Source organism: Mytilus edulis, chromosome 2 (genome assembly GCF_963676685.1).
Source record: "Mytilus edulis chromosome 2, xbMytEdul2.2, whole genome shotgun sequence".
Lineage (NCBI taxonomy): Eukaryota > Metazoa > Mollusca > Bivalvia > Mytilida > Mytilidae > Mytilus > Mytilus edulis.
The window spans coordinates 78,672,033-78,684,623 of record NC_092345.1 but is presented as its reverse complement, the minus strand read 5'-3'; the positions used below and the strand labels follow the sequence as shown (position 1 = coordinate 78,684,623).

Below are 12,591 nucleotides of genomic sequence, written 5' to 3'. Positions count from 1 at the left end.
ACCGGCTGAGTTAACTCACCAACTAATATGTATTTCAAAAGTTTTTTAGCCAGCGATCGAATTAAACGCCAATAATCTCTAAAAAAAAATATGATAACTAGGATAGCTAGTTTAAAGAAAGTGCGCGCTGAGCCAGCCTGTGGAACGACATGACCGACATGGCCTAGAATATAACATTAGGACAACATACAAGTTTTTCCTTTTTTATCTTGAAAACCAAGATGGAGAATTGTTTACAACGACGATATTTGCCTACTGTCTATTTACATCAAAAGAGGCAATTTGACCTTATTGCTCCTAATCCTTATTTTACCAATTAGTTTGCGGTTTATCTCATTTTAATAATCATATATAATAGATAGAGGGAATTTCAAACTTAAAAACTTACCCCGATGTATTTTTTAGGGACTGAAAATAAGTATTTTTATAAAAATATCGACTTATAAATAACATAACTTTAAATACAACTAACACTTGATCAATTCATGTTTTACAAAATATCAACCTTGTTGTGTTGACGCTTGTGTTGTTTGTCCTCCGCTCAAATGTCCTGACACTGTTGGTACTACACTATTGTTCTGATTCGGTTTAACAAATCGTAAGGATTCCAAGTAGCCTCTTCTCATATTTTTGTTCAAAACGCCATACAATATGCTATTGATACAACTATTCAGATAACACATATAAATAGACAATGTATGCAGAACATCGGGATAATCAGATCTCTGTCCACCTACGGCCGTTATTCCGAACGGAAAGTACATCACCATGTAAACAATAAACACTACAAATTGTGTCTTTGTTAAGATTTGTTCATATTTAAATTTTCTTTGTGCAAGACCGTTGTTCCAGTTTTTATGAAGTTGTGTTCTAGCCTTGTTCACATGACGATATATTCGTATGTACGAAAAAGCTGTAACTCCAGCAGGAAAAGCAATAACAACTGCCATAAAGATCACGGAAAAGGTCACTGATCCGTATCTGTCAAAAATACAGGAATGCATTGGAAATTCAAATGTCCACAATGATTCAAAAAACCACAGCGAGGACGCGAAACAAGCCCCTACCGCACACGCCCCTATTGTTGCTATTATAACGTTCCTCGCGGTAACTATTCTGTTAAACTTCTGGCTATGACAAATTTTAAAGTAACGCGATAAGGCAATGAACATAATGAATTGAATGCTACATGAAAATAAAAATGCCGTGATGATTGCCTGAAAACGACATGCACCAAATCCTGGTTTTTCATTTGTTATGAGTACGTGCATACCAAAAGGCATTAAATATCCTATAATAAGAAGGTCAATAACAGCCAACAATGCTAGAAGCATATTCTGAATACTTCTCATTCGTTTTACTGTGGTAATAGTCCATATAATCAGTAAATTACCAACGGTTCCAATGATGTACATCAAGATAGAAAACACCAAACAAGTAACTCTAAAACCAGTACCATAAAGTTCCATTATGTTATAGTTATTGTTATACAATATATATATTTGATGATGAAAATTCCTTTCTCTGCCGTTCCGGAAAACTTAATTGTTCATTTAAGAAAAAGAATAAAGCACTCAAATACAGCCGTTTCTGTAAAGCTAAGTAATACTTGGTAGAATAAGAAGCATTTTCAAATGAATCAGTTCCTAATTTATATTTATAGAAATATAAAATTCACCAGAATACTATTACATCTTTCCATGAGTTATGTTGAACCATTTGATACTATATATCAATACCTAGTGATTCATGATATTTTTTTCTTTTGTAGCTTAATCTAATTGTATAAACTCGCACACTTTTTTCTACCAAAACTCCTTATACTTAAATTCACTTCGCTGTCAGCATCCTTTAATTGAATATTTCTTCGTGTTAAAATATTTTTGACCCGTTATAATTCATGAAAACTCCATATGATTGTAAATTTCCTGACGATATAATTAGCTATGTCATGAAGGCATCCTATTAAGCCTTTTAACTTTCTTGGTCTTCTAATGAGAATAATTACATTAACTTCTGATAAATAAATGATTTTACTGCTATTTCTTTTTGCTGTTCATTATGGTAACATTCATGTAAATTTATTCTATAGAACTTTATATAGTGCTCGTAGTCATGGAAATTATTAGTAAATGGCAACAGATTTACCCGGGATTATAGAGGAAACTGAAGAATTAAATTCCTAGGAACTTCACATTTTTAGTAACTATTGTATAATTTAAACTAAATGATATATTTGATGATTTTTAATATTAAAGAGTTGTGAAAACCTTTGATTTCACATGACTTCGTATGTATGTACCAAAATAGCTAAGTGCTAAAACAATAAACGTAAGCAAATAAATCAGACAGAAGCCAACGATAACAGGGACAGGGAAAAAACAAAAATATAAAAGGTTTAGATATGTTTGGGATCACTTTAAACTAACTTTATATGGGAGAATGGAGTTCTACGAAAGCATTTTTAAAATAAACAAAACTGTTTAAATCAGCTAAACATGGCCTGGATCACCAGGAAACTAAGTTACAAATACCAGTTTCAATACAGGGACACAACACCTTGTGTAAAACAATCAATAAACATGAACAAAGTTACAATGCAGAAATACAAATTAAAAAGTTTTTATTTCTGCTACAAACTTTCAATAAGCGAATTGATGATCATAAAAGTCATCATTACGAGACGTAAGATTGAAAAACAGTTTAGTTATCACCTTTATCAAAAAATTTTCAATAGTATTAAGGCAAACAGAATTGTTTAAAGGACAATTCATATTGAAACTGTTTAGCTTTATGATTTACATTTTCATAACAAGATAGTTGTGATGCACAATTTTGTTCTGTGGATAGAACAATGCTTTCCACAAAAAAATCATGATATATTTATAAGTGAAATCTAGCTATAGTTTGACCAATTTATAGTTTTTTTTTCCTGCTTAAAATATGTTACATCATCACTAAGAAAAGGTCTTAATCAAGAGGACTTTGTGTTGGCAACAAAAAATCTAATGCTAAGATGTTTGGTTTTTTTGGTGATGCTATAACTAAATTTGATTTATAATTAAATGATTTATGTCATGAGGATGACTTCACAAATTTCGTTTCTACACTGATATATCGGAAAGACAGAACATATTGGACATTTTTATATTTATTTGATTTTTTAAAAGCATTGGACATATACATATGATAACGGTTACCCAAATAATATTTCCAATGAGTATGATAATGACCATATTCGTGAAGATTCACCACAATTCCGTATTTAGTTTTATAGTATGTAAAACACCCACTGAGAGTAAATAGCAAGATTTCTTATCCAGTTTAAAACATAACCAGATGTATGAAAGTCAATGAAACAACTATCCACAATACTATACTTCTAAATGATAGAAACGCAAAGACAGTCAGTGTTTTCCGAATTACTATTATTGATTCATATTGAAATAATAAATTTTGTTTGCCAATAGCATAGATCTATTACATAAATAATGAATATTCAAATGACTTCACTTTACCATACTACCCAACTTTGTTTTCCAATATGTGAGAGAGAAAAAATAAGCGGAGAGCTTATAAACTTGCTTTACCACACTTATACTTCAGTTTATCATATAAAGGTAGTAAACTGCTGAATAGTTGATGTTGTTTCAAACTGAATAAAACTGAGAATAGAAATGGGGTGTGTGTCAAAGAGACAACAACCCGACCAAAGAGCAGAGAACACCCGGGTCTTCAATGCTACCGGAGGGGTGCTTCAGTTGGACCCTAAACAAAAATGTATACTAAAAATCACACAAGATTAACAAAGGACAGAGGCCCCTCTGACTTGCGACAGGCTAAAAAATGCGGCGGGGTTAAACATGTTTTTGAGATTTCAACCCTCAACCCATTAACCTCCAGCCAATATAGAAAAAACAAACACACAACAATACGCACAGTAAATTTCAGTTCAAAAGAAGTCCGAGTCCGATGTCAGAATAGGTAACGAAAGAAACTAAACAAAATGACAATGATAAATAAATTAACAAAGGACTACTAGCAGCTACTGACATGTCAGCTCCAGACCTCAGTTAAACTGCTTGAAAGATTATGTCTTCATCATATGAACATGAAGTACAATCCCACCCGAACTCTACATATTAATGAAAGGAAATATCCAACAAAGTATACGTCAGTGTCAATAATGTAGGAATGAAGGAAAACTGATCAAATCGGAAAAAACATTAGCGGATGTATACATTTAACTTTTTCTTTCTTAATGGGTTTTTAAAAAAATCTTTTACGTGTTTTCATATTATTATGAATACTTAAATAAATAGTTAAAAGGAATGAAATATGTGTATTTCTAAAGAGACACAGCCCAACATTATAAAACATAAATCAATATCTGAAGGTATTTGCTCTCTTAAATGGGATTTGAATTTACAGCAGCAATACAATCAATTCTAAAATATCCCGTGAAGTAAAAATATTGTGTAGCATCGTGGCTTAAAATGTTAATGCTCATTCGTATAATTTGTTTTTTCTTTATTTTTAAGCTTTTCCTGTTTTCTAATTTCCGAATGTCTATCTCATATAACTATATAGCATTTCATGTAAAGATTCTGCGTGTTTTTACTTAGTGCTATTCTTTAAAAGTTAACTATACTTTTAAAATATTGGTTTCATATTTTATTGAAAAAAAAACAAGTGTTGTTCACGATGTTTACATGCTTCTGTATAAAGATGTTATTAATGGTAAAACAAATTGGGATTCTTATGTACGAGATTTATTGTCTAATCTTGGCCTGAACTTTTTGTGGATTTCACAGGATGTAACTATAAACTAATGTAGTTTTTGATATTGTTAAAAAACGTATTACTGATCAATATTTTCAAGAGTGGTCCACATCTTTATGTGATTGTGAAAAACTTTGCATGTATAAAAGAATCAAGACAGATTTTTGTCTTGAAAATTACTTAAATTTATTTTGTGATGATCGATTACTTACGAAACTACGTAGTGGGACACTTCAATTAAATATCAAAGTTGGTAGATATACCAATACGCCAAGAGAATTACGATTGTGTCTTTGTTGTAATATGAACGTTGTTGAAGACGAATATCATTTTGTTTTAGTTTGTCCTGTATAAAGACCTGCAAGGTCACATTATTTACCAAAATACTTTTGTTCTTGGCCAAATATTTATAAACTGGATCAATTGTTAAAAGCTGTCAATAAAACAGCAACTATAAAATTATGTAATTATATTAAGGCAGTATGGAAAATGAGATGTCAAATTCTTACTTCACTTTGTATGATGTGTTGTTTTCTGCTGTTTATTATTGTGTCATATATGTAATATATGTTTTGATTGCCATAGCATGTAAATGCTTTTTGCAAATAAATAAATTCATTCATTCAACTCTTAAGACATCCTTGTTTGATTTAATGCAATTATCTTGTTATGGTGCAGAAATAGTTTTTCTAACTTTAATCAATCCCATGCAAGTCGGAAATATTAAGTTCAATCAAACTACACTGCGATACAGGTCTACAATAAGAAAATGGAAGCATATTTGCATTTGATCGAAGTACATTAATGAAAGATCAAAAGGAAAGTACCAACTCTTTTTTTTTCTTTTTCTTCAAATGATACATAGATCAATGCCTCGTTCTGCAATATTATTGATTTAAAATGAACGATATGAGAAAGAAGAGAAAGGGCATATAAAAAACAAAGACAGCTACATTTATGTACTAAAGAAACGCATTACGATTCTAGTGCTAACAAGTTACTTCCAACAAGTTTGTAAGGGGTACAGGGTGGCCATTTGCAAGGCAAAGTTCCTGCTCCTATCTAACATTTTATACCCCTTTTTTTCATTTGTTCGTCCAAATTTCCCTCCAAGGAGCCTGTTTTTCAGTGGTTGTTGTTTGTTGGTCGTGTTCATACGTGTTTATCGTTTCTCGTTTTTGTTATGGATTAGACCGTTGGGTTTCCTGTTTGAATTGTTTTAAGCATGTCACTTTGGGGTCCTTAATAGCTTGTTTTTAAGTGTGAGCCAAGGCTTCGTGTTGAAGGCTGTACTTTGACCTATAATTGATAACTTTTTACACATTGTGACTTGGATGCAGAGTTGTTTCATTGGTACTCATACCACATCTTATTTATAAAGAACAGTAGATTGATTTGAATAATTAAAAAATCTAATTCTCATACATTTAATGTGAATTAATACAAATATTTTTTGTAACCTTTACTGTGATATTTTCGGGATTTCCGGTAGTATTTACTATTTCCTGTCCTTTTATATTTTTTGTAGTACTTCCTAGCTTTTCCGTAATACTTTCCTTTATGACGGTACCCATGATGGCCATGATGGTGACCGAAATGTCCGTGATGGTGACCAAAATGTCCGTGATGGTGACCAAAATGTCCATAATGGTGACCAAAATGTCCGTGATGGTGACCAACATGTCCGTGATGGTGATGATGATGTCCATGATGGTGACCAAATAGGCCGAAACTTCCATGATGGTGACTAACGCGTCCTAGACGATGTCCAAAGTGTCCATGACGGTGACCAAATATACCAGAGTGTCCATGACGGTGGACCGATCTACCATAGTGTCCGTAACGATGTCCAGAGTGTCCGTGACGGTTACCAAATCGTCCATGACGATGACCATATAGACCGGATCGTCCATGTTTGTTACCAAATAAACCAAAACTTCCATGATGGTGTCCATAGCGTCCGTGACGGTGACCAAAGTGACCATGACGGTGACCATATAGACCATATTTTCCATGACGATGTCCAGAGTGTCGGCGACCAAAGCGACTATGACGGTGACCATGGAGACCGTATGTTCCATGACGATGTCTAGAGTGCCCGTGACGTTTACCGAAGCGTCCATGACGGTGACCAAATATACCAAAGCGTCCATGACGGTTGCCATATCTACCATAGCTTCTGTGACGATGCCCAGAGTGTCCAAGACGGCGACCAAAGCGTCCACGACGATGACCATATAGACCGGAGCGTCCATGTTTTTTACCAAATAAACCAAAACTTCCATGACGGTGACCTAAGTCTCCCAGATGATTTCCAAAGCGTCCATGACGGTGACCATATATACCAGAGCGCCCATGACGATGGCCAAGGTGTCCCAGATGGTGACCAACTGATCCGAAGCTTCCGTGAAGGCGACCATTATGATGACTAGCATGTCCATGTTGATGAACCTTATGACTAATTGAAAGTACCCCACCGTTTTTGTCTCCAAATACACTATGGCTCACATGAGTGTTATGCCTGTGTCCAAATACACTATGGCTCACGTGAATGTTACTTCTATGTCCAAATAGGGTGTTTCCTTGGTCATGTGATACATGTGACACAACTGCTGGAGAGGTATAGCTATCATCGTCCAACTGTAAAATATTCAAAGAAATTTAATTGACAAAAAAAAGAAAGTATGAAATGTAAGTATGACATGCCATCTACTAGAAATCAATGTTGAGTTGGCACAAGAATAAAATACATACATTGACATATAGTATTAGATGTATTATTGTCTGTATTGACCGAAACTCAGTAATATAAGATTGCTTTTCCATTAGAATTTTGAGGTGATTTATTAGTAATCTCACGTAAAAAAAGTTAATACAAAAATGTTTGAACATACTTTTATTCCTTTTTAAGAACTATTTCTAATAGTAATTGTTAAGGTAAACTATTATATATCCGTTCTTTCAGAAACGTTTATCATAAGGCTCAATCATATTGATACTTTGATATAATTTTTAACGTCATAATGTTTAGTTTGGTTCATATTTCGATAAGACTTTTGGCCCAATTGTACAACTGCCAATGTATATTTTCATATCTTTATTATGAAGACAACAGGCCAGTGTAATTTAAAAGTTTGTGATCTAATAAACTTTTTTTTTATTACACTTCCCATAATTATTCCTCATATTGTAAAGCCGGACAGTAAACAACTGTTAGAGTGTTGTACCTGCAGTTATACTTTGTTGTTAATTATTTCAATTTCTCCACTTTAGAGCAAAGTTCTTTGACAATTATGACGGGCATGATACTGTATGATCAAGCGGAGAAGGGTATGTTCAATTCAAAACGGAAATTCCTTAATCAAATTGCAAAATTTAAAGCTCAAACACTTCAAACGAATGGACAACAACTGTCATATTTCAGACATGGTACAGGCATGTTTTTTATGTAGAAAATGGTGGATTAAACCTGCTTTTATAGCTAGCTAAACCTCTCACTTGTATGACAGTCACATACAATTCCATTATATTGACAGTCGAACTTTCAGTGTTTTTGTGTTTATTCATTGATTCAAAATGTTATAAAGTCGATTAGCCGTAATATAAAATAAGTTATTCATATTTTCTTTTCTTTAAATTATTATTTTTTTCGAAAAGTAAACATAAGAACAAATAAAAAGAAACGTGATAATTCATAGGGGTTAGGTATCAGCTGCTGTTGTGCGAGTTTATGATTGTCTTGAATATGGTGCCTATTTATTAATGTTTATACACGACAATCCTGTTTTCAAAATTTTCCCATAGGGAGATTTAGTCAAACAAATGATGATGAATTAACAAGAGATCATCTACAAGCTATAAGTGGAAGTAAAAAAAAACATAATGAAAACTATTGTCGTCAAACAAGGATATCTTAGGTAATATACATACATAAAAGTCAGACCCTGCATCTGTAAAGTAAAAATATAAATATGATAATATATAATTTACTAAAATTTTACTCCTATATAATTCTAATAGGATAGCATAGTGTTTATAAAAGTTGTAATCACCAGGTCCTTTACTGTTTAGTGTATGTATCAATGATAAATTTATATTCTATTTTGATTGATTGATTGGTGTTTAACTCCCTTTTCAGCACCATTGTGCTATTTTGTGTCGGTGAAGGAAAAATGCCTGTCATTTGCAACCTCTGTGTTGACATTCAAGTGATAAAATAGTTCTACTACTTGGATCAATTGGCCACCGAGACCCCTTTTTCTATCTATAAGACGACCATATATTTTCTTATTTGTCGTTATTAAGACTATCATATAAAAAAAAATGATGATTTTGTATGATTGCCAATGAGACAACTCTCCACAAGAGATCAATATGACACAGAAATTAACAACTATAGGTCACCATACGTACGGCCTCCAACAATGAACAAAGCCCATACCACATTATCAGCTATAAAAAGCCCAGAAATGACAATGAAAAACAATTCAAACGAGAAAACTAACAGCCTAATTTATGTACAAAAATGAACGAAAATCAAATATGTAACACATAAACAACCGACAACCACTAAATTGCAGGCTCCTGACTTCGGACAGGCATCATACATACAGAATGTGGCGGGATCCCAACCCTACCCTAACCTGGGACAGTGGTATAACAGTACAACATAAGAAAGAACTATAAAAATCAGTTGAAAAGGTTAAACTCATAAGACGGATAAACATACAAGTGGACGTGAACTGGGTACTTGTATATCCCAACAACAAAAAGACACTAGGTACAGCTCTGAGAGTACTCGCAGTTAACTGATAGTTAGTTCAAAGCCTCTAACAACTTATAAAAAAATCATGCATCTAAGACTTAATAATCAATCCGTACACATCCAACATCCAATGGATTTCATGTACGACGCCATAATCCGTCAAAAACTTGACCTTGTGCAATGCCAAGATACAGGTATCGACAGATTGTAGATCCATGAATGTGTATATGTATATTACATACAAGTATTATTTAGTTTGGTTTTAATATTTACTGATAACAAAATCAATATTTATACCATAAAAAAACAATATTCAACGATCTTATTACAGTGTTAAATTGGTAACCTTTTAGAATAAGTTTATCCAAAGGACCGATAAGTTTACCAGGATCGTTTCTAAATTTTCGGGCACGGTTAACAACATTTCCGAAAATACGAGGATGTGCTATCAAGTTAGAAATAAGTTTTCTACAGTTACAACTAGACTTCAAAACCAAATCTTTATATCTTTGTACCAATAAAAACAATATTTAATGATCTTATTATATTGTTAAATTGGTAACCTTTTAGAATAAGTTTATTTAAAGGATCGACAAGTTTACCAGGATCGTTTCTAAATTTTCGGGCACGGTTAACATGTATATTTCTACTGTAGAATTAAGTCATTATAGATACCAGGATTAAATTTTGTATTAACGCCAGACGCGCGTTTTGTCTAAAAAAAAGACTCATCAGTGACGCTCGAATCGCCAATAGTTAAAAAGGCTAAATAATGTAAGAAGTTGAAGAGCATTGAGGACCAAAATTCCTAAAAGTTTTGCCAAATACAGTTAAGGTAATCTACTCCAGAGGTAGAACGCCTTAGTATTTCAAAATTTAAAAGTTTTGTTAATTTATATTTATCACCATATCAATGATAATTCATGTCAGCGCAGAATAAACTTACCATAGATACCAGGATTACTTTGGTATTTACGCCGGACGCGCGTTTCGTCTGATAATCAGGAAAACTTATTGATTAGTTAAAAAATCAAATACACGCAAATCGTGAGTAAATTCCAGTTCTGGAAGTTGGGGAATAAACTTGTTACAACAGTCTATATATTCATATTCAAAATGTGAACCAACCGTAAAATCTCTTTGCATGAATTTAACAAACTTACTTTGAAACTCATATCAGTTAAATATGCAGGAATGCATCTTAACAACTCTACTTTTAGAGGGTGCTTAAAATCATTTACTAACCATGAGGGTTTGGCACGGTCAGTATTTACCAACTATTGTATAAAATTTGAAATAGCAATTTTGTACAACTAGAAAAGGACTAGTAAAGATTTGTTTAATGTAAAAAATGTAAATATGCAGATACAATGATATCATAAAAAGGTAAAACAAACACAGTTTTGTACGAACAGTGTTTAACTACAGTTTTCCACCTCTAAAATCTTTTAAATAAGACATGGAATGAATAGGAATTTCTTTGTTCTGAATACAAATGAGCTTTTCGTGTTATTCTTATTTTTAATTGAAGTGTTATTTTACTTCTATGTGTTCTTTGCGTGTTATTTCATTATTGTTGTGCCGATATGATGTATTTGATGCTTTTTAGTATGTACAGCTTAAAGGGGCACCAGCTTCGAGAATGAAAAAAAAATAGAATATGATTTCGTTTGGTTCAATCATTAATAAAAGTGAAATAATGAAATAACAATTCGTTTTTTGCAGCCAATTTGGGATAATTTTGTCAAAATTAGCATACAAATATCGCTGATGAATAATTCGACCTCATTAAATCCGTATTCATGTGACTATCAATATAAAACATTAGCTAGAGATTGGTTATGCATGGATTAGTCGTTTACAGCCATTTTAAGGAAACAAATATCATCATTAAAAATGAAACAAAGATGAACCATTTCGTGAACTAATTTGAAAGATCATTTCGTGAACTAATTTGAAAGATCATTTCGTGAACTAATTTGAAAGATCATTTCGTGAACTAATTTGAAAGATCATTTCGTGAACTAATTTGAAAGATGATCAGACTTTTTTACTAGTTTTTACACTTTTTGGACATTTTTTTAATTTACCGTCAAATTTAACCCGATGATATTCGATTTGCTTCGACCGCAGTATACTATCAATTTATATACTTTATCAGATCTTTGCATTTTTTCCAATTTTCATACGCACCACATATAGAGTCGCGCCCTATGCGACACATGACGCTAACGGGAAGTGTAAGTTTTAAGTACATCTAGGGTAAGTAGTTTTTATGGTATTACTATGGCACCTGTTTTATAGTAGACTAGATATCAGTAACATGGCAAGCAATGGTTTTTATATAAAGAGAATATTTTATGTAGATTTGTATACACTTACCAGTATATGATACTAAGATGACAACTAACAACACTGCACACTTCATGTTGGCAACGACTTGTTGATTGGACCTCTGGTCTTTTATATTTCTTATAAATCCGATAAGAAACAGATGCGACAGAATGTAAGTCAAGCATTAAAATATGACATTGGTCTTGCAGTGTAAACCAAGTGCCTCGTTTGATGAAATTGATTTAACATTTTTTATCAGTTGTTAGTCCTATATTTACAGCAGGATTAAAATGTTATTTTTATATGTTAAATTCATATACTTTTCAGAGGTCACTAAAAATAATGTTATTAACCTTGATTTAATCCACAAATAGCGAAAGCTACCACATTTTTAGCCGTTTTCAGTATACAAGAATCCTTAAGTTAAGTTAGATCAGCAGGATTATTTTTTTCTGTACATGTTATACCGCAAAAATCATATCAACCGACTGTCGTTTGCGTTGATACTCACTAAATACGTTTATTTCATTTTGAATCGTCAGTTATAAACTTTCATCCTAATGTCTGTACCAAGTCATGACAGTTGTTTTCCATTCGTTTGATGTGCTTGATGTGTTTGAGTTTTTGATTTTGCCCTTTTATAAAGGACTCTCCGTTTAGGATTTTTGCAATTTTACTTCTCAAGAGTTTTAAATACAAAACAATTTCCG

At 32.6% G+C, this 12,591-nt stretch overlaps 1 protein-coding gene across 1 annotated transcript; it reads right to left on the bottom strand.

Annotated features, from left to right (window-relative positions):
- Positions 1-6,206: 6,206 nt before the first annotated feature.
- On the bottom strand, positions 6,207-7,419 carry LOC139510687 (filaggrin-2-like; the record flags this gene model as incomplete). Its single annotated transcript, XM_071297227.1, is given in 1 exon segment — positions 6,207-7,419. A coding segment is annotated over 1 exon segment (1,200 nt), but the record flags the coding sequence as incomplete, so codon positions are not given.
- Positions 7,420-12,591: the final 5,172 nt, after the last annotated feature.